This window comes from Alligator mississippiensis, chromosome 1, assembly GCF_030867095.1.
Source record: "Alligator mississippiensis isolate rAllMis1 chromosome 1, rAllMis1, whole genome shotgun sequence".
Classification (NCBI taxonomy): Eukaryota; Metazoa; Chordata; order Crocodylia; family Alligatoridae; genus Alligator; species Alligator mississippiensis.
The window spans coordinates 96,803,377-96,827,290 of NC_081824.1; the positions used below are offsets into that span (position 1 = coordinate 96,803,377).

The 23,914-nt window shown below is 41.7% G+C and overlaps 1 protein-coding gene across 1 annotated transcript in view; it reads right to left on the reverse strand.

Annotated features, from left to right (window-relative positions):
- REV3L (REV3 like, DNA directed polymerase zeta catalytic subunit) overlaps positions 1 to 23,914 on the reverse strand; it is a 216,269-nt gene that overhangs the window by 91,976 nt on the left and 100,379 nt on the right. The window contains exons 5-10 of the mRNA XM_059732984.1: positions 21,151 to 21,247; positions 8,085 to 8,179; positions 7,110 to 7,214; positions 4,763 to 4,847; positions 4,518 to 4,666; positions 2,055 to 2,180 (exon numbers count right to left, since the gene is read on the reverse strand). Coding sequence (XP_059588967.1) covers positions 2,055 to 2,180; positions 4,518 to 4,666; positions 4,763 to 4,847; positions 7,110 to 7,214; positions 8,085 to 8,179; positions 21,151 to 21,247 — 657 coding nt within the window. The remainder of the gene's footprint in view (positions 1 to 2,054; positions 2,181 to 4,517; positions 4,667 to 4,762; positions 4,848 to 7,109; positions 7,215 to 8,084; positions 8,180 to 21,150; positions 21,248 to 23,914) is intronic.

Genomic DNA, 23,914 nt, shown 5'->3' on the forward strand with positions numbered 1-23,914 from the left:
TGCATATTGATTAACTGCCATGCAACGAGGTCACCACACTCACTTTTTTGGTTTTCAAATCCTGCTTTGTTTAATTAAGCAGTTTAAACAGAGAACTATAGCAGATCCTGGGTATGACTAAACTGCATCCAACTGGAAGGCCTGGTGGCAATGTAGCGGGGCATCTCCTATAAAACACCACAATGCTGCAACCTCCAGCGTAAGTATATGGCACCTGAAAACCCTAGTCCCCAGTGCCTTGTGGGTACTCCTTGGTTGGAGAAAGCATAAGGCAGGGGTTCTCAAACTTTGTGATATTGTAACTCCATAAAATAATATATAAATTTATGTGATCCCCCCCATGATTAAAGCTACTGATTTCATTAGGATTAGGTAGGAGATAAATAAAGTGCATTTACCTTTGTATATTAATGAAATATATTTATCAAAAAACACTGTATGAAGTTTATCAAATTCCAAACTGTTTCACTGAAAAGAAAACACTGTCAAATTTAAAACTGTCAATAGTTTTCAATGAGAAGGATGAGCTTGCTTGGTACTCATTAGTTTTTCAAACCTGTGCTTTATTTTTGAGACTGCCAGTCTCATTTCACGTCCACATTTATTTTTGATTGGTATTTGCTCTTTATAGCTGCAACCGCTGAAAACCCTGATTCACACAAGTAGGATGTGGCAAAGGGAAAACTCAGTCAATCGAATTGTTGACAGATAAGTACTGAGCTTTACTAACCCGTGCACACCGAGATTAGAAAACAAGAGAGACGCTTCCAATACAGGTGAGTCCAAGAACACGTGTGTCGCCACTGGGGGTGGGAAGAAGGCAGAACATTTACGCATTGGGGAAGAAGGAGAAGTTGCAACCCACTTTTAGGTTGCTCATGACCCCCCGGGGGGTCATGATGCACAGTTTAAGAATGCTTGGCCTAAGGGAAATCACCCTGACAGAAATACACCCTCATTGAGGCTTTACAAGTAGTTCTTATCTGTTGCTCTGGCAGAAGCTACAGCACCGAATGTCTGAATCCAAAAGCCAAACCAAGTCCAATCGTGATGGTCTAAAGGGAGTATGGTACATCCTGGGCAGCCTCCACTCCTCCATACTTATGCCTACACATATGCATCAGAGGTCTTGGTGCGAGGGTCGTAGACCTCTTACATGTACACCACAATCCAGAGTATCGACAGTGTGCTACAGTGCACTGCTAATGTGGCCAGCCTGGTAGGCTGTGGGTGGCCCATAGGACATATGGAGCACACCTCTGGGCTAGAGACAACATCACTATTCAACATTCATGTGCAGCTGAGTAACTCCTAAGAAAGTCTCATGATTATGGTATTTTCACCTACAAAGTTCATCCTTTTGCTCTCCTCTTCACACATCATTCTCCCCATAGATCCTCTTTCCTTGAGCAGCTTGTTATTCACTGCCCGAGATCTTGCCTACATTTTCTAAAACAAAGCTGACAGCATTCAACAATAAATCTCTCTCTCTTCAACATAGTGTTCTAGTTCTTCCTTCATACTCAGAAAGTCAACTTTTTACTGTGCTATTAACTGTAAGCCAATCTGTTCCCCAATCACATCCTTCTGTGCCTCCTCTGATCCCTGGTTTTGCTCTCTTTCGCTTTATTTTTTAGTTGCATTTACTTCCCTTTCTCTCTTCAGCCATGTTTTTTCATCCACCCTCACTATTTGTCTTAACCTATCATCCTAACATACCTCAACACCAAGTGCTTGCACTTGCTGATCCAAATTTTGGTGTACCGGAATCTTTTCAGGCCTCCCCACAACCTCTAAGAAAATTATGGAACAGCAACGCATCCAAGTATCCTAGCACACTGGTATGAAGGTTGACAGATTAGTGCAACAGCAGTAACAGAGTGACCTTTACAAACTTACTAGACTGATAATGCTACCAGAAGGAGGAAAGGATACTTCGCTCAAGTCTTCATTGAAAAAAATAATTTGGTATGCCACTGAGCATAATGACATTTAGGGGAATAAAAAGAACTTAATAGGGGGGATCATGTTTACTGCATTCTGATTATACTTACTGAAAACTGGAGTCTGATTCAGTCTCTGAGACAAGGGTTGAAAACTCTGACTATTTTCCACAACGTTTAAAATTGCTTCTTCGTTAATAAGTGCTTCCTCTTCTTTACCATGCCTCCTGTTGGGTTCTTAAAAAAAAAAAAAAAGACGACAAACTTGAAAGACTTGCACATCAATGTTTCAATATGAAAACAAACACATTAAAAAAATCAGTTTACAGATATTATAAATTCAAATATAGTCACATTATTTATAAGAATTCTTACTACAGTTCTACTTGGTAGTTCTGATAATCTGTGTACTTTCTACAGTGGTAAAAAGCTGTTCATGTACTTTGCCAGATTCTTAGGCCAACTGCATCCCCATTCCATGCTAGCAGTACCAATGAAAAACCAGCCATGTCTCCTCAGCGATCCTACTGATACAGAGGAGCCCAAAGTGGATGCTGAGAGAACATAGCTGGCTCCTAACCATGATAAAGAACTGACTTTATTGGAGTTATAAATAGGGACCTACTGAATTTGGGGCACCTGCCCACCAATATTGCAGGCAGAAGGCAGGGCCTGGCAGCAGTTTCATGGGCAGTGTGGCAGCGCCAGCCCCACCCAAATGATTGGCTAAGGGGCCCGAACCCAAGCCACTGATTGGCAGCCGGTCATATGGTTCTACCCTTTGCCACAGACTGGCTGCGAGGGCTGCCTGTCATGCAGCCCTGCCCCTGGCTACTGACTGGAGAGAGACAGGGCCACATGACAAGCAGCTCTCAGCCAATCCATGGCAAGAGGCTGGGGTGCCAGCAGCTCTTCAAGTGGGCAGAACCCTCTTCCCCCTTCCCTGCCCTAGCAGACAGCACCCTGAAGACTGCTGGCTCCCTCTAAGTTTTTATTTCCCCCACAGATTTCACAAGCAATGCCATAAATCAGTATTTCAGTAGGTCCCTAGTTATAAAGAGTAAAAATGAAGACAAATTTGTTTTTGGTGTGTAGTTCCTCTGTAATCAAGAGCCAAGTCCTCATTAGTTTCAGTTGCCAAAATATAGGAATATATAAAACCACCAGGATTTGTCCTTAAAATTAATGTTGACTTCTAATGCCCGACTTCTATCCTGGGGAAGATCTTAGAAAAAAGTTTATTAAAAAGGCCATCCTTAATGGACTGGCTGACGCCAACATCCTGAGGGACAGCCAGCATGCGTTTGTTGCGGGTAGGTCTTGCTTGACCAATCTCATTTCCTTTTATGACCAGGTGACCGATCACCTGGACAAGGGAGAAGAGATTGATGTCATATATCTTGACTTCAAAAAAGCCTTCAATCTGGTATCCCATGATCACCTCTTGGCAAAACTGGCCAATTGTGGCATTGGGTCCACCACGATCCGCTGGCTGGGAAATTGGCCCCATGGTCGGACCCAGAGGGTGGTAACTGACGGAAGTCAATTATCATGGTGCCCTGTGACCAGTGGGGTCCCCCAAGACTCTGTCCTTGGACCCATATTGTTCAACATCTTCATTAATGATGCGGACACTGGGGTCAGAAGCGGACTGGCCAAGTTCGCCGATGACACCAAACTGGGGCAAAGCATCCACACCTGAAGACAGGAGGGTGATCCAGGCTGACCTGGACAGGCTCAGCAAATGGGCGGGCGAGAACCTGATGGTGTTTAGCACTGAAAAATGCAAGGTTCTCCACCTTGGGAGGAAAAACCTGCAGCATCCTTATAGGCTCAGCAGTGCTATGCTGGCTAGTACTGCAGAAGAAAGAGACTTGGGGGTCATTAGTGACTACAAGATGAACATGAGCCTGCAATGCGATGCTGCGGCTAGTAGAGCGACCAAAATGCTGGCTTGCATCCATAGATGCTTCTCAAGCAAATCCCAGGATGTCATTCTCCCCTTGTACTCAGCCTTGGTGAGGCCACAGCTGGAGTACTGCATCCAGTTTTGGGCTCCACAATTCAAAAGGAAGTGGAAAAGCTTGAGAGAGTCCAGAGAAGAGCCACGCACATGATCAGAGGTCAGGAAAACAGACCTTACGACAACAGGCTGAGAGCTATGGGGATCTTTAGCCTGGAAAAGTGCAGGCTCAGGGGTGATCTGATGACCACCTATAAGTTTATCAGGGGTGACCACCAGTATCTGGGGGAATGTTTGTTCACCAGAGTGCCCCAAGGGATGACAAGGTCAAACGGTTATAAACTACTGCAAGACTGTTTCAGGCTGGACATAAGGAAGAATTTCTTTACTGTCCAAGCCCCCAAGGTCTGGAATAGCCTGCCATCAGAGGTGGTTCAAGCACCTACACTGAACACCTTCAAGAGTAAATTGGATGCTGATCTTGCTGGGATCTTATGACCCCAGCTGACTTCCTGCCCTTCAGGCGGGGGGCTGGACTCAATGATCTTCCGAGGTCCCTTCCAGCCCTAGTGTGTCTATGAAATCTATGAAATGTCACTGAAAATACTCACCTTTGTTCAGTTTCTCATCTTTGTGCACTTCTATCATGTTGGCTGGTGAACACAGAACATTTTCAGGAGAAAGTACCTCAGAATGTAGTGTCAACTCAGCAGAGAACTCCTCTGATCCATTACTGTAGTCCAATGATCCTGATAACGTTCTACATATTTAAAAAAAAAAATTAGAAACATACTTTAAAATGACAGTTGAAAGTCAGCACAAAAACTAATGTCGAGGAAAACGGTTCATCACTTACACAGAGAAGTCATTTTGCTTGAGGATTTCTTTTAGCCTCTTCTGAAAGATTTTTTCACTTTCTGTTGCTGGCACAAATCCTCGATCTTTAAATTAAAAAAAAAAAAAAAAAAAAAAAAAATATATATATATATATATATATATATATATATATATATATATTTAATTGGAGCTTTTACTCAGCTCTATTAACAGAAAGCAACTGTTGTGTATGATTCCTAAGATGATCCTTTATACTAGTAGCGGACTACACTTGTGAAAAATTTTAGGAAAAAAAGGTTGAATGTGTGATATGTGCCCAGCTAGTAGCTCTGTTTTCCTAACAATTTTAGTCATGCATAGATGCATTGAAAGCGTACTCCATTTCCTTGGTTTCAAGACAGTTATAAAACTAATTTTTCAATTATCATTAAAAACATTAATTTAGCTGTATTTTCAACAGCATATTGACAAATAATTTTAATAAGAATTTTAAATAAAGAAACAGATATACTTTCTTTCATAAAAATATAGAAATTCAGACTTCCGAACCACTAGAGAAGATCTTTAAAAAAGGTGAATGCTTTGTTGGCCATTACATCCTCATTAGTATTTTTATGGCACTCAACTCTATCTTAAGTCTTTCTTAAAATTACAGAATTTATCTTCAGAATACTATTGTGAGTATTATACTATTACTATACTATTATTTTACACAAGAATCTGTAACACTTTTAAAACCAACATGTCAAAATCTTGACTGACGTTGGTTGTCCAATTTGCAGCCAAATCTCTCAGAATATTTAGCATTTTATAATACTTTATCTGTTTAGAGCCCAATTTCTATTGACCTTCATTGCAGTTACAAGTACTCAACAATTCTGTAAATCACAGTCTTAAGATGGCCACCCATATAGGTAGGAGCCACCAGTGATTAGTGTATGCAATTTGAACAGCATTATATAGGAATTCTGAAAAGAGCACACCCAGAATCCATTTCTCCATATTAACTTCCATCTGCCTGACCCACACGTTTATCTGTTCTCGCAGTTCTCATACATTGATACTTCTTCTATTTTTGCAACAAATGAGGTAGTGGTCCTATAGTCAACCATTTCATTCACTTTATGATCTTAATTCATTCCCAGTGAGTCTGCCCTGTTCAACAAACATTAATATGGCCAAAACAACAACTTCCCCATAGCTAGTCCTAAAAAAATAACCCCACTGTTTTAGCTTCACACATTGAGAGAAAGAGAGAGAGAGGTATGTTTTAAGTTTGGCTAAGTATCTAAATACAGGATATTATAATGGAAAATGTCAGGCAACCTTAAATACAGGCATTACTACCAGGTCTACCAATAATACCATAATAATTTGCTCAAACTAGGAGTAGATTTTCCCCCCACATTAGACATGGGGATGGAAAAAGCCCTGGACTGGATTTGAGTACCAGTCCAGGACAAGCAGCTATTGCAGCTCAGGCCCTGACATGGGTTTAGGGCTGGAGCCACTACCACCATCTGCTCCAGGCTGGAGCAGAGGCCAGGACAGAGCTGATTGCTGCTGCTGCTGTCACTGCCACCTGGCCAGAGGGCAGATGGCAGAGACAGTGCAGGTGGTGATGGCGGCATGAGGCAGTGCATGGTGTCGGGGAGGGAGCCCATATGGTGGGCAGCCTGGAGGAGTACAAAGGAGACTGTGCAGTTCTGGCTCTGGTTCAGGCCACACTGGAGCTGCTGCCACTGCTGCTGCCTGATGGGGGCCAGAGCCAGTGTGTGCTCTGTAACCTGGGCTTAAGCCAGAGCTGAATTAGCCACACAGGATAAATGCGTGGCCCTGGGGTGGGGAGGTCTAGTGGCTGTGGCACGTGGAAGGAGGATGTATATACCAGGTGGACAAGTAGTAGGATCAGGCTGCTTGCCCCCCCTGCCCCTGCTTTATTTGTTGCAGAAGGGGGTTGGGTTGGGGGAGGGAGGGAGATGAATTTAAGACAACCCCCCAATAATTAGATTATGTTCATGGAAAAAGACAATACATTTATAATTTTCCACCTATAGAATCTAATAACTGATTGGGATTGTCTTAAATTCAAAGTCATCTTGGATTCAGGTAAACACAGTAATAAAGTGTAATGAATTAAATTGTATTGAATTAACACTATTCTGAATTAAGCTTACACCCTGTAGATAGAAAAACAAATGAACTACAAACATTAGAAAACTCTTAAAGTCTCTGCCTTGAAAAGCCATAATTCTGGACACCTGCTGAAACACAGCAATTTAAACACATCAATTTACACTCTTTTGCCTGCTTGTCACTCCAAAAAACATTCAATAAGCAACTGCATTTTACTGTACACTGTTTACCCTGTGAATCAGGAGGACTAATCTGAGAAGACTCATTTTTCTCTCTGCGGCGCCGCTTTTCATCTTCCCATATGGCTTGCAAACCCGGGTTCCTGCCAATCTGGGCTGAAATATGCAAGAATACATCGAAGTAAGGTTGCTAATGTGAAATCAAGTCTGACAATTCTTTAGTTTTCCCATTAACAGGTTTCATCTTCAGTCACCTAATTGTTCACCGAAACTCTTCAGTTTCCTAGGAATACAGGTATAATGGGTAAATTCTGGTATATTTTTTTCTAATTACTCCCTAGTATTCCTTTGCTTTTAAGACTACATGCTTTAAGTATATAATGGTAACTTCTTTTGGCATCCATACCAAGGTTAATTCAGGGGTTAGTAAGCAACAGATGGAAAAGAACCTAAAAAATGGATATATTAAACACTTCTTATAGACTGAAACAGTCTCCTGACCTGTTACACCAAGATTCTGTCTTGTTCCTCAGTCACTCTTAGAATCACCTACTTTCTCCCGACTTTCGGTGTCCATTTTATATCTGCTGCTTATCAGTTTTGTTCAGTAGCCAATATTACCATATCTTTTCACATACAGCATGCCTTTTGCCAAAAGTCAGCTGCTGGAAATTGGCATGCATGTGATGTGTGAGAAAATAAGGTAAGAGTCATTGCTGCTGCTTCTCAGGTAAAAGTGGAAATAAAGGTCTTCACACTATCCACAAGAAGTAGAACAACAAACAAACAGCTCTGTAGCTGCTGATACTCAGTTACTACAAGGAAAGACTTTTAAAGATTCATTCCAATTTTCAAAATAAGGAATACATCTTATTCTAGAGTATGTGGCATGCAAAAAAATATGGTATTTATCACTTATACAATGTACAATAGCTCAATTAAGACTGAGGTTTTAATGAGATACTTAACAAAGCCATAATACATCCTCTGCCCTGATGAGTACAACATACAGAATAATCAACTTACCTTCAATATCCAATCGATTTAAAATATCAGCAGCTACTGCATCTACCTCCAATTCACAGGTACTCTGTGGTTCAACACCCTCCAACATTAAAGAACTGAAATTAAATAAAGATCATCATCATCTAGGTTAATTTTACAATTTTCCTTGCCAAGTTTATAAAATTATTCTGCGCCCCCCCCATCCCCAGAATAACTATAGATTTAATCAATTAGACAAAGTAGACAATTGAAGAGAGAAGTAATGAAAATAACCTTTTCCTTCATTAATCTAGACTCCTATTTAATGACATAAAAGAATTTGCAACACTGTATCTAACCTTTTGTTCCACTAAAAGTAGCACCAGTTAGTACTATTCTTGTTTCTTTAATAGACATTACGAATACTAATTAGCTAGTTCCTCTCTAGTGGTCAATACTGAGGGCATGAGCACAGAAACAAATTACTGCAAGATAAAGGAAGGTGATATTTACTATGCATCAGCTGTTCTATGGTAATTGCTAGGCCTGTACGAATAGGGAAGTATTCGATTCGGATTCAGTCAATTCGGAGGACAGTGATTCGATATTCGAATCACTGTCCCCATTTGATTCGGCCGAATCAGAATCGGAGATTCGGTACTGATTCGGAGATTTGGATCTGCTGGGCAGAGCCAGGCACAGCCGGGCAGCTGCAAGCTCTCTCATGGCTCACCCGCGTGGCAGCTTCCCAATGCCATGGATGCAGCTTGGCTCATTAAGGCGCTGTGTGCTATCTGGGAACTGGGGACACTGGGGCTGAGTGGTGCTGGGCTCCGGCTGATGAGTGGAGCTGCCCCAGCTCCCAGACAGCGAGCAGTGCCCTGCTGAGCCACACTGCACCTGTGCGATGCAACAGCTGCCACACTGGTGCCAAGCAGGGGAGGCATCCACTGCCCTGCACTGCAAAGGGAAGGCCTGCCACGAGCCCCCCACAGGCTCTGATCGCCACTGGTGAGTGCAGGGCTTCCCCTCCCCCCCCCCCTTTTCTCTAAAGTGCCAGGAAGCTGGGAGCAGGCGGGGGATGGGGCCAGGCAGGGCAGCCATGGGGGCTTCTCCTGTGGCTCCCCCTGCCCAGGGACAGGCAGGCACAGCCGGAGGAGCTGTGGGAGAACCTGCAGCCACCCAGCTGTGCCTGCCTCTCCCCGGCTGATCTGAATCTTTTCCAAATCAATTCAGAGGCTTCTGATTTGATTTGGACCTTTTAATGGGTTTCCCAATTAGATTTGGAGATTCGGCTGCTGAAATCGGGCCGAACCTCCTCCGAATCAAATTGGTGACCAAAGCTTTGCACAGCCCTAGTAACTACCCTTGTATATAGTATACCTAGGCAGTAAATTAAAGATAACCTGTAGTAACTCAGACCTCAGTGACCACAGGTTAATTTATTTACTACAAAATAAGGCATTTTGTAAATGCCTTATGTGCAGTAAAGCCCTGCTCTGCCTCAGAATAACTTTTACATGTACCCATGTCCTAAGTTTTTCATATGCCTATGCCCTTCATTTTTCAATACAGCAATGAATTACAATAAACACATGAGGAAGATTAGTCTTTTCAGAGCTGTAAGAGGTATATAAATCAAATGCAACAGTCAAATGGCTTGGCATTAACACTCTTAGTACAAGCTGAACAAAATATCAGTGAGTCAGAGGAGACTGGACATTTCATTTGTGACATACTCTAGACCCAAATGAAAACCATTTTTTAAAAATAATGTTAGTTAAAAGGGAAAAAAGAAAGAGGAAAAAAGGAACATTTTAGTATTCCAACCAATTGATTACATCTCTTCCAATTGTTGAGTCATTATGTTGTCAGTCAAAAAGGGTCTGTTTTTTAAGCTTATGACTACCAACAAAAAGCTCAAAAATACAAATTCTCTTCCTCCACGACCTCCAAATGTTACTTTTTCCTCTAATTCCGCATGCATATACAAACACGTTTCACTATTTTGGGCATAAGGCGGCCATGCATATAGCATTCATCAACATTTTGGAAAACTAGGCCACCTGCTCCTGATCAATCCTGCTACTTAATTAAGGCAGAGACATAGCTCTAATAACTATGAAAAGATACTACATCTCTTAGGAGGTTAGTACATTTTCAGAATGATTTAAACCTCTTAAATCAAACTTAGAAGTACTTAACATTACATTACTTCTAATCCAAGAAAGTTGAATTTTTACCCTTATAACAAATAATAAAAAAAAAATGTGCATATTTAGACATACTTTTTGGTTTCTGAAGTGGTAGTGCATTTTTCTAAGAGAAGAAACCTTGCTCTTTAGTTCAATCTGCACATTCTTAAAGCAGAGAATTCCTGTCAACTCCATCAATTAGCACCAGTACTCTAAACCAGCGTCTCTTGATCTATGGGTCAAGACCCAACAGCGGGTCACAAAAATATATGAAAGGGTCACAAACAATCATGGAAAAACATGGAAAGAATGTGAAAAAGGAGAAAAATGTGGAAAACCACAGGTTTCCCCTTGCAGGCTAGCAGCGTTCCAGCCTGCAAAGGGCAGCTTGGGGCAGGGGGGAACAAAAGGACAGTGATTAGGCAGGTGGTGCCACATGCATGTGCAGAAAGCAGCTCCCCACAGCCAAGTTTGGGGGTGGGGGGGAAGAACAGATATTGCATTAGGAGAGTGGGAGGCAACACATCAGAGAGGCATGGGGGGCACTTGCTCCCCCAGATCTGTGCCCACAGCAGGCATGGGCTGCAGCCTGGCCAGACCAACATGGGTAGGAACTGCCTTTGCAGTCCAAGAAGCAGGACCCAGCGGGGTAGTGAGACTTGTTGCTGCTGCCACTGCCACAACCTCTGCACCACCGGGGGAAGGGGGCGCAGCAGTTCTACCCCACCACCACTCCCATCAGGCCACAGCTCTACCCTGGAGGAGAGGTGGGGTGCCAGGCAGCACAGGTGGCATTAGGGGGTAGCAGCAGTGGCCAGGTCATGGTGGCAGGGTACAGCCACAGCTTAGCATGCGAGTGGCTGGCAGCAGGACGTGAGGGCAATGCAGCACCCCATCCATTACTCCTCATGCCGCTGGCAGTGCAGCTGGCATGGGGGTCCCAGTGGCAGTGGCAGCAGCAATGAGTCCCATCATCCCAGGCCGAGTCCCGCCCACTGGACAACAGAGGCAGCTCCTGCCCATGCCAGGCTGCAGCCCTACGCCCATGGTGGGAGCACAAATCTGGTCAGGAACATGCCCGCCCCCCCCCCCCCTCAATGCCCCACACACATCCTCCCCTTCCCCCACACAACCATCTCTTGCCCCATATACTGGGGGCCTGGGGTCAGCAGGTTGGGAGGGGCACCAGTAGGGATGGGGAACTGCAAGTCAGGAGTGAGGGGCACTAGCAATTTGCTTTGTGAAAATTGCACAAATGATGAATGTAACTTGGGAGTAAGGGAGGGTCATGTATTGATATTGTTGTTAATGTTTTCCTGTTGATGTTGATTTCTGTCTTTAAAATTAAGACTGTTGAGGTGCTTTAAATTTATAGTTTGTAATAAGTATTTTGGGGCCAAAATACTCGTGTGTTTTCTACTTAAACTATTTACTGGGTCGGGACTGGCCACGGATGTTTACAAATGGGTCCTGGTACAAAAAAGGTTGAGAACCACTGCTCTAAACAATTCCTGATGTCTACATCTTCATGTTCATAGTTCAGAATTGAGATGCAGTTTTTATATTATTATACAGACTTTCCTGCATACCATGGAATTTTGCTGCTTTCTCATGGTAACTCAGAAAACATCACAGATATTTTGTTCTTTATCACCTAATTTGTATACTATTTTCTGTTTATTAAGTCCTCCAGTTTAAAATACTTTCTATTTTCATGTTAACAGCACAACACATCATCAGCAAGAAGGCATGTCCCATGAAGCCCTTCCCCTAACCCCCCAAATCAGACGTGTCAAATTTACACCCCATGACAGATCAAGACTGCAGGGCTCCTTGCAAGTCAGATCTGGCCCGGGACAGCAGGATCAATCTGGCTGACGTGGACAGCAGAGGTAGGGCAGACACAGCTGCAAGGCAAGTGGGACTGGTGTACTGAAGCCCTTGCTCACTCTTCTGTCGCTGAAGACCATACTCACTGGGGCCCTCCAACTTTACAGTGACCCACTGGTAGCCTGGCAGGCTGGATAAAGTGTCCTTGTGGACTGGATGCAACTTATGGGTCAAATGTTTGACAACCCTGCCTGACATTAAGCTGTTCACTGAAATTATAAACAGAAATGGGCTTAAGGCAGATACTTACTGGGGACCTACCCTCACAGAGAATTGGTCACTATCGTCACAGTTGCTTCTCAGTACTACTGTATTAACCTCAAGTGTATACATGATATTCTGAACAGACATCACCAGATTGCATGACTGCAGGTAACACCACCCCAGTCCTCTAAAAAATTCTGTCTTAAACCTTCTAGAAGTCACTAAACACTACATGCAATTTCCTGCATTTTGCCCTCTTCAGTCGTTGGGCTGCAGACAGTGTATCCATTGTTGAGCTATCTGGCATATATCTGAATAGGTTGTTGCTTTCTTGATGTTCTAGTTTCTCATAAAATCTTTTCTTGATAATTCTCTTGAGCCATTTCATTATGAGACTCATTAACTTGATGGGTTGCTAATTACTTTTTTCTTGCACATCCCTTTCACGATTTGAAATTAGGGACTAGTGCTCTTCTTCCAGTCACTGGGTATCTTTCTAATTTGAAGATTAAGCTGAAGTTCATCACCATCACAACTCCCTCATCATCAAATGTTTTAAACTAACTAATGCACTGTCTGATTTCACTGCCTTCCCACATCTCATTGTCCTTACCACTTCTAGGTTTCTACTGTGGACATAGGTCTTGTGAAGTTGTCGCCTTCAACTATTTCTTCCAGTGATCTTTATTGAACAGTTTCTCACAAAACCAATGTCATCCTTTAATGACTTAGCCGTCTTCTATCAATGTAATTTTATTTTTGTCTTCAACACATTTCATCTTCCAAGCACTCAACGTTTCCAGCAAAACGGTTAATCTATACATTTAATTTCCCTGCATGTAGTATTTCAAATACCTGTTGCTTCAACTTTTACTACCATTCGTTTTGCCCTTCTTTGCCAGCTTAAGTTCTTCATAGATTTTCACCATTCTTACTTTCTACTATGGCTTAACTTGTTTTCTTTTTATTGCCTGCTGTACTATGACCACTTCTTCTTGCTGGGAGTTTCCTTTTTCCTTTGATCCCAGATTGCTACTGAACTCTATATGGATAGACTTCCCAAGTCTCACTGGTGTCATTGTATTCATTTACTCACAGCCACTGCCCAACCTCAGAACCTGTAACTCTCCTCGTTGGCAAGTTTTCATGCTTTGCCCAGTGGCCTGCTACCTGCCTTTTGTCCCTCCATTAGTTTTTTCACCCAGAAGTCCATTACAAGCCATCTATATGGATCCTCAGTCTGCTCTCCCAGAATCAATTTACTTTGCTTTTAGATTTCTGTCTGTTATCAGAAAATCAATCTGGGAGACGCTTGTACAGTATACTGGTATTGTGTTACTAATCCAAGGAAATATGTTAAACAACAAAGGAATTTCAAATCTAAGACCGAATCTCCCTCCTTCACAAATGGAAATGGCACAAAAAGTCCAGAGGTGATAATGAAGCCAAAAAGGTAGAAAGTTCAATAAATATTATTGATCTGTGCTCAGGAAAAGCCTGAATAATGCATTCATGGTTTAAGCATGGCTGTCCAAGTGGCAACCTATGGGCAACTTGTGGCCCCTGAAGGGTTAAACTGTGGCTCCTGGTCTCCAGAAAATGCTTTTTGTTGCTGCCACCAGAGTCCCCAGGCCTGAGGTAGGGCAGGGCAGCACAGACTGCAGCACTGAGGAAGCCCATGGCTGAAGGGATCCATAGACCCCACATGGCATCTATGCTCATGTGGTCCATCGTGAGTCACCTACTATACAGCAGGGGCAGGAAGAGAGAAGTGGCATGTGGGTGGGTAGGTGAGGGTGCTGTTTACTGTCAGTGATCTGAAAGGACACAAAATTGTTACTGGCTGAGTTTGAAGACTATATAAAAAAGTAAGGTTCTAAAATAGCTATATAGGCAGATCACTTTTGAAGAGTGGAATGAACTACATGTGAAATTGTTTTAACAAAGCTAAATTTGAGGCCAAACATCTATAAAACAAGTATAGGTCAAATTCCAAGAATTGGGGATAATATTTTGGAAGAAGTGACTGAAAAGGAGAATGTTTATGGTGGACAGTTAACTGAATATGAAGTCTCAAAGTTACTTGGAGACTAAAAAGGCAAATGGAATCGTGGGTATAAGTAGGGGAATACTGAGAAGCAGAAGAAAGGTATTAAGTACCCTGTAACTGGTATTACTGAGATAACTATGGGTACAGTACATCCAGTTTTAGTATACCAGTGGCTCCTGTAAGGGCAGGCCTAACTGGCTGGCACCCTGCAGGCACCAGCTGGGGACATAAAGACCAATACAGTGCCCAGCCTGCTTCCCCACTCCCTACCTCCTTTTCAGCCACTACCCAGGCACTACAGCAGCAGTCTATTTTTATGTCCCCTTTCTATAAATTTCTTTTATTACTGATGGAAATATTTTTTCATTGGTCTGTGAGTGTGAGGCGAGCTCAACGTTTATCAATGTTTACTGATAAATATCAAATCCTGCCAAGCTTATCTACAGTTTACGTTATGCAGAAAAGTCAGAATAGACAATCATAAACCTTTAGATAGTAAACATTATGACTCTGAGCCATGGCTAGAATACATGGGGGGATAAGTGCAAGTGTTTCCACTTTACACGTCTTTGTTCTATTTATAGGAAGAATGACCTGAAAGCTAGCTGGAAAACCCTCAACTCCAACATGTTGTAAAGCAGGGCTACCTGCAGCCCCCAGACTCCCACCTGACTGCTGCTTCCCCTATTGCTCTGGCCACAGCAACACCTGGGAGCTCCTTTAGTTTCTGCTTCCTGCATCTGCCCAACGGGGCAGTAGTGCAGTGTGGTGGGGGTGGGGGGGTGGGGGTGGGACACTGCATGGTGGCAGCAGTCTGTAGAACCGATGGCTCGTACTACTGTAGCCTGTGGGGTGTGCAGACCCCATTGGTACAGCTTGTGCAGGCAACAATTCCTGGCTGCCTAGAAGCCAGATGCTCCTGTTATTAAGTAAGGTCTTTTCTCAATTACCTCCAATGGGGTCAAACTAACAAAATATTCTCAACACTGGCCCCTTATCTACACTTGGAAAAATTGAGTGACCCTCAGAGATAGAGCGGGCAGATTAAATGACATTCCCTTAAACTGTTCTCTTGACATATTTACCAGGACAGTGAAGAAAGTCCCATCCCCCACCCCAAGATAGACAATAGCTTGTTAAGAGTTCAGCAGTGGGTGGCACAGAACTTCAGCCTAAGAGCACTCATTCTGACCCAGCCTAAGACTCAAGAAAAATCATAATTTTGGGGGACAAATTTTGAAACACTTATCTGTAGAAAAGAACAAAGCTTCAGTACACTCAATGCCAAAACAATATTTTGCCTTCTCAGGAGTTAAAAACTCCTCTTATGAACAGAGCTTTTTTCAGGTTTCTCAGCGGTCGGTTGAAAGAGCATGCTTTACAGAAGTCGTGTCAAACTCATCTGGCCCTGTGGGCTAGGTGAGTAGTGGGACCAGTCCATGGGCTGGATCGAGTTGATAGACCCCCCTCCCCAACCCCCAGACACGTGTGATCTGGTTCCTGCTCCAGTCAGCTTGGGACCTGCGCTACATGTGGCATGGATCCTGGGCATCGGAATGGGGGCTGCGTGTGCTGTAGTCCAGCTTAAGCGGCCATGCTGTACCTGGTGGCCACCCCAGCAGTTCCAGGACTGCATTGTACATGGCATCTGCTTCAACCAGTTTGGGATCTGTGCTGCATGCAAGCACTGTGTGCAGGGTGGGTCCTGGACCAGCTGAGCTGGCTGCTGCACAAGGCATGCATCCCAGAACAAGCACCATATTGTAAAGTTTGACCTAGAAACTACTATGCAAAGCCTAAGCAAAAGTGAATGTTGTGTGTCGAATGCCCATCTGCAATGATAAGGGGCAGACAGTCTTAGATAGAGGAAGCTTGAAAACAAAAAACAGAATCAGAGGTACTGGAGCAAAGAGCTCATTAAAATACTAAAAATCACACCCCGAGGCGGGGAAGATATATGCTAATGGAACATATATGTACGTTAATGAGATACATAGCTAAAACACAGGTATAGAGACATGCTCAGTAAAGAACTCCTTGCGTCACTCCTTTATAACCAATTAGCAAACAAGGATGCTTATGAAGATTCAACCTCTGGTATATAAGGGGCTCAGTATTGAATGTGCTGGTGCTTGTCTTGGGAGATTATTCCGCTTGCACCTTTTATTGCTAGCAATAAATCATTTTTATACTTTCACCCCTGGTATCTTTACTGGCCTTTGCATACCGGGCACGAACCCAGACTTGGGCTGGGGCCGAACAATATGTGGCACAGTCTGGCCAGGGCAGCTACCACATGCAGCCTGGCTGGTGTTCTGGTCAGACTGTGCTGCATGTGGTGCTTGTTCCATCCACTCCAGGATTCATGCTGCATGCAGCTGTAATGGTTGCCAGATCAGGTATGCTGGGGAAGAGGGAGGAGGATGTGTCAGACACTCCCGCTTTACAGGGACCTTCTTTGGAGAGATTATGAGAATCCATTGCCCAGTTTAGTACACAAAAATACCCCAATACCTTAAAAGAAAGCCATTACAGAAAAAGCATTTCATAAAAACTTGGGAGCAGTGAAAGACCAAAAGGTCAGGAAACGATTCTAAGTGTATGTCCCTACAGTTCAGGGTCTTAGAGTAATACCATATTTCCTTGCATGTACCATGTGCTCTCTCCACCCCCTCCCCCCCCCCCCAAAAAGTAAGCCACCCCTTAAAACTTGGGTGGATGTATGAAGCAGGGAAGCTGATTTTCTGGATGGGAGAGAAGCTCACTGCTTTGATTCCTGTTTCACATCAGCTGTTGCATTACAGTTCAGTCAACTGAAAGAAACAATTGATTTAATGTCTCATTGTTCTTTACTCCAGAGGTGTTAACTATCATCTCTCCTTTTGAACTGTCTTGATGTTCCACCAATTGAGCTAACGTTTCTTAAGGCAATTTTGCTATCTGCTGGCTACTCCCAGTCTCTCTCCTCCTATTTCACAGACTTGGAGATTCTATGGTTCTTTTCTGAACTATGGAAGCCAATCATCAGAAACAGCTAGGGTTTCACCTTTAGTGAAACAGAAAAGGGAGGGTGAGTTAGCTGAAGATTAGGCTCTATCCCTGCTCTAGGCAACCATAATCTGGAAACATCTTTTCTTCTTCATTCTTCCTTTCAGAAACAAAGTGCATTTTATTTTAGGGCATGCTATCTATAATAAAAATGGTATGCTTCCTTCAGATCATGAGTTGCAGTGTAGAAAGGGAAGGGATAAGAGGTGAGAGTAACACATGAAAACAGCACTTCCAGATGTAGACACTAGTCATTACATCTAATATAGGTCTCTGATCCTGTCTTTGATTATATTAGCTAATAACGGAAGTAAAAGCCCCGAGTTATAAAGTCCCTTGAATCATCTATTACTGCTGAAAGTATCTGAAGACTATTTATGATTTTAGTAGGCTATGAGAAGTGTTCCTCAATAGAACATAGGCAGGATTGGGGGAGACCAGTTTCAAACTAGATGACAGGTGTTTTTAATTACTTTCCAAATCTTTTTTCTCTAAAAGGAGGACGCTCCATACATCCATGAAGTAAGAGTGCTGGTCTCCAAAAAGGTGGTGGGATTAGTATGTTGACAATTTCTGATTTGCAGCTCCTAACCTGAACTAAGAGAAAACAGAGATGAAGGATGCTTTGCCATCATCTGAGCCTTGAAAAAATCTCTCTTCTGCCGAGTGAGAGAAAGGTGGTTTCTTGTAGTTATTGTCAAGGCCTTGGTGTAATAAGACAGCAGTGAGGATCAGAAATAGAACTGCCTCTGGTGTCTGAAAAAAAAAAAAAAAGGTGTAGGAGTCCTTACTCAGAGGGGAAAATGACCAAGATCTTCCAGTAGATTTAAAAGCTCTCCATCTGTCCTGGTACTAAATCTATCTTTTTCAGAGACAGAATAGAACCTTCTACCCTAGTATTAAGCATGTGAGAAAGAGCTGAAGATCTTTATTAAGGATGTCTGCAGAGAAATGTTACAGATGCACCAACCTTCAGAAACATTTAAATGAAGCTCTGAGTGCATTTTTTGCAATCATCTAAAACAGTAGTTCTTAACCTTTTTTAGAATCAAGGCACCTCTTGTTCAATTCAGGGCAGCAGCCAGGCAGGGATGAGGCTGAGCCTGTGTTTATCTCATACCTTGCGGCATCCATCCAAAAGATCTTCTGGTACCCTAGTTGAGAATCAGTAGTCTAAAACTACCATTATTTGAGCATTTCCTAACTTACATTGGGGTCCTCTTGGAAGCTTTTTGTGAGCAACATTTTTTCTCCATAAGTGAAAATGTACAATGATAACAATGCCTGGTAATTTGCTACCAGCATATTGAAGGAGGCAGAACAAAAATATTCTCCTGATCATTGAGTCCATTTTTTTTTTAACCAATCTAACTTGGATGTGAACTAGGCTGTGGACATCCTTGCCTTTATCTACCACCAATAGATTTGGAGGAAGATCATGTGGAAAACTGAACTACTTCATATGATATGATACAGCCTGTTAGCTTGCTTGGAAACTGATTGGCACAAAGAAGGATAAGAACAAACTGATATTGCTGGTTGCCAAAGTATATCTAAAACTGGAAAGGAAACTATTCTTTGAGGTAAAGTCAATACTAAAGATGACTGGCTGAACAGTATCCTCCAAAGTCAAATAACAATTTTTAAATTTGTAAATAATTTATTCACAAATTCACAAATGGAGCCATTATTACCTCTAGCTCTCTTTCTCTGAACTAAAGCTTGTTGACAGATTGACAAAAAGACATAGCTTTACCATGAAACAGCCAGTTATTAAGATGAAGAATTCCTGAAACACTCCTTTCTAAAAGAACTTTGTTATTTTACCACCATAATTCTGTTGACAAGTGTTGGGCCTGTGGCAAGAAAAAAAGACCTGGGCTTGAAAATGGCATTCTCCAAAGACAAATATAGAACATATCTAAGACAACAATGACAAAATAAGATGGATTAGTTCTGAAAACAGCATTCCCCAAGGAATAAGGAATATAAATAGTGAGAACATGGACCCAAAATGCTTTCATAAAGACAGGTGACAAGAGTATATGCATGCATAATTATCTTAAAATGGCCTGTCACTACAACTAAGTTATTCATTTTAGATTAAAAAATAGAACTTCTGGGGAGTTAAAATTTTCTTAGAGGAGTCTCTGAATGTGAGGATCAAACCATCTGTACCACAAGCTTTTGTTAAGCAGTGTCCATTGGGGCCAATGCCATTCTTCCCCTCACTTCACAAAAGGCTCAAAAGGATATTAAAATGTAGAGAAGCCCAAAACTTTCTTTTAGGTCCTTTAACTCATTCAGAAAATTTTACCCTATTACTTCAAAATAGTGGAAAAGGCCAGTAGAGAATATACATGCAATCTTGGACCCCAGTTACTGGTAAATAACAACTGGTTCTTTCAGTAACCTCTGTATAATTTACATTTGTGGGAGCACGGCAGTACTGAACAGCTCCCACCTCACCCCACCTTAGAGAATGGACAAAATTGTAGGAGATGCCAGGTCAAGACTGTATAAGTGATGCATGCCTCCCTTTTCCAAATGAAGCTCCAAGGAGGGAAAACTGTTGGTTGTGTGTAAAGCAGCCAAAACACATTATACGGAGAGATTATGAAGGAATGCTATGCCAGCTGCATAGGCCTAGATTTTTTAAAATACTGTAAAAACTTCAGGCAGATGAACACATACAAAGTCATAAAAATTAGAAACAATTTGAATGGTCTGAACAGCCAGGGAATTGTGATGTACTAACAACTAGTTTTACCACCATACGCTACGAGAGGTTTGCAGGAACAAGATTACACGTTGTATCACATTCCTGAGACGCTGATTTGGAAAGCAAGACTTGCAGATATCAGAGGCACAATATTAACTACCATGTATGAGTGCTTTGCTGCTATTGTTAGACAGCTTTTGGTATCCACACTAGTTCAGGCACCCCCACACTAAATCCATCCTTCCTCTTCCTCCCAGAAAAACCTCCCAAATGAATGAGACTGAAAACACTTATAGGATTGGAAACAATAAGCAATATTCTTTCTGAAGATACCCGACTAGGATTTACTCCACTGGCGTAACATGTAATTCAATATAACTGCACTGCTATGTGTACAGAGCACTCAAAGAGTCTGCCAAGACACTGTTTTCCTTGGCATATGAGACAAGACTGATTCAGTGTGGAAACTACTCAAAACAGAAAAACTTCCTAACACAACCAGCTTGATCAAAACACATTAAAGTTTGCTAACTAGAAGAGTAGAGGTCAAGGTGAGTGTCCAAGTTCATTGCTAGACTAGTACTGCAGGTGGCAGGGAAAGGGAAAAGCAACTTTCTGATGAATACATTCTTTGCTCAGCTTCAATATTCTAAGTCACAAAGTCTCAGGTGTTTAAACTGTCAAAATGGGAGCGGTACATCCGTAATCAGCCTTCCATAACCTAGACCAATAATACAAAGGAGTTTTTACAACCAAGTAAAAAAAATCCTGAAAAAACAGGGAGTGATGGGAAAGAGTTTCTCTCAAAGACCACAGTAAAACAAAATTATGGTTACCTACATTGCAACTTTTTTGTATGCAGGAAAATAGAACGATGGGATATTTAAATGAAATACTGATAACTCATGATCATGAGAGAACACACACACACACACACACACTTTTCTACTTGTATTGTCATACTTAAAAATAAAAAAAATCTTATTGAAACATGCTAACCTTGGTATTTCATCTTCTTCCCATTGAAAAAATGTTCCCATGACGGAATTTTCTGGCACCCAATTTTTGTAACATCCAATTATACTTGATACATCACCTAAGAACAGAAAAATAATGAAATAAATTAGTTTATCAATTCTTTCATGTTTTAGTTGACTATTTAATTTTCTCATTAAAAGATTATTTTGTACTATTAGGTCAAATCCTTTGAAAGAAGGAAAGAAATGTGATGTGTGACATGCTTCTAAAAGTAACTACACAACTCTAGGCTACAGCTAACTTTCTATACACTATGCACAGTTTTATGTGGACATTAAAAAAAGAAAACTAATATTGTTAAAGTATGTTGTGAATACTCAGCTGCTGTGTTAGTTATGTATTTTCCTACACTCCTTTTCTTTCTTTTTAAGTCAGCTTCAAGGGAAATTATTTGTCGTCTTTGAACTAAACTCAAATCTCAAAGGATTCCCAAATGTCTGGGGCCTCAGCACAGATTCCAATAGAATTTACATACAAAATAAACACTCAAAACATTACTTAGCATTTTTCTTCTTCCTTATTCCCTGAACTGAAAGAGAATACAATGTATTCCAGATGCAGTAGCAGTAGAAGTAAGTGGAAACCCACAGGGAAAGCAGCTGCTGTCTGACCTGCAGATAAAAGACTGTAAGTTTGCTCAGAGATCTTGGTTTAAGAAAGTGCTCCAGGGTCATGCTGGGTAAGTTCCCTCTGAAGATTTACTACCTCCCCTGTGGTTTCCTTCTGGACCATAACTCTTCACAGGAAGGGAAGATGAAGTGCACACAGGAAGTGCAAAAGAAAAGAGCCTGGCAACAGCAAAAACACATTCTAAAGATTAGTCAGGTTTCCCACCCTTATAGTTAAGATCAACTAGAACTTTGGATTCTCTCAACCTCTAAGCTCGTGTCACAGGTCAGTGTGATTTTTTTTTGCATTTAAAATTTACCTTGTGACAAGAAACACCAAAAATCAAAATCTTTCCTATATTATCAAAGATATATTAATTACCCAAGAGATAAAAAAAAAAAGTCAGACCCTTGGGCATTAAGATGAACGTAAATGCTTATTTTATTCTCTTCAAAACTAAATCCACGTTCATGCCTCCCCACCATGAAACACTGCTTCAATCATATGTGTTTTCATGAACATAAATTTGTTTGTGGAGATTTGACATTCAAACTAATACCCTTCTCCCCATTCCTGGACTGAACACTGCTGCTTTGAGGGGCTCCAAAAGCACATGGCCAGACAAAAGATCTTCAGTGGGTTCATAGCAGGAGGCTCAGATGGACAATGCAGCCTTTCCTAGTAGGAAAGAGGAAACAGGTATTCCTGCTTTCCTATATAGGCAGGCAGGGGCTGAGGACACAGCATTCCCAATACCATATATCTGCCTTCTACAGTTTCTAAAATTTCACCTACTTCTTACAGAGCAGTGGCTTGTCTTTGGAAACAGTCTATATTGTTTTCTCATGCATACTTGGAAAGAGAACTAATATTATCACTCCATTCCAGGAGAGCCTTTTCAATACCAACTCCCAGGGAAGAAGAAAGAGGTATATGCTGCATTTGATTAACCTCACATTCCTCTCCTGTCCTAATCTCATTCAAGAAAGGATCTCTGACATTTAACAGCGGACGAATAGTACGGGACAAACAAGACAAAGCACAGCCTCTTCATTGTCCCCTTCAATGGATTCATTAAAAAGGGAAACTCAGTAGACAAGAGAGGCATTGACCCTGTCTGTAGCAAGGGACAGAGAAAAATAAGGTCCCAGATGAATGGTTTCCACAGGTAATGACAACCACCAAACTTTCCTAGGTCACCTACAAGCTAAACATAGCACTTGAAAAGTTGCTTTCTTCACTGTCTTTCCCACATCCAGATAGGCATCTCTCTGGCAATGAAGAGAGGAAGAAGAAACAAAATATTCTCTACAGCCTGTGCTCTTGCCTCTGGGAGACTTGGAAAAGTTACAGGTGCCTCTGATCCTGCTTCTTTCCAAAACCCTTCCCTCTGAAGAGTCCCTCTTTTCAACTTGGTTTCTCTCTTCCCGCTGCTCCATTCATAAGAACAGCAGCAAGGAGACAGGCTTATTGCTGAGAATGGAAAATTTCCAAAAGCTCTCAATATTTTTCTTAAAAACAGATGCGTAACTGAGACTTCACAATTGATTTTTTTTGCATGTGTGCATGTGCTTGCATGTGTGTAGAAAGAAAAAAAGGAAAAAGAAAAAAAGTTAAAGACATACTATTTTATGGAAATAACTTGTAGCTACCCATTTTAATTCTTGTTTTGTTGCTATATATTTATTTATATTAATTTCATTTTTAAGTAGCCTAATGAATGATGGTTATTTTTCTAAATGGGAACAGTATCTCAGCCATTTTATTTCTCCTACTTCCCTGTTCATATCACAATACTAAAAGGCACTCAGATTCACTGCACAGACTAATTACTTGTGAAATATGATGTCACAATTAGAAATTACACAGAAATATTACATGCCAAACTGATTTTTCCAGTGAAAATTAAATATTCCTCCCTCGCTCAAATTTTGAGTTTCAAATTTCAGGTTGCAGCAAACAGTAGTATAATGAGACAGGGGTACAGGTTGTAGCCATGTTGGTCTAAGGACATAGGCAGACAAGGTTCTTTGGGTAAATCTGATATTTTTTATTAAACCAACTCAAATGGTTGGAAAAATTCTTCTTTACGAAATGTATTTATACCCAAAAGCTT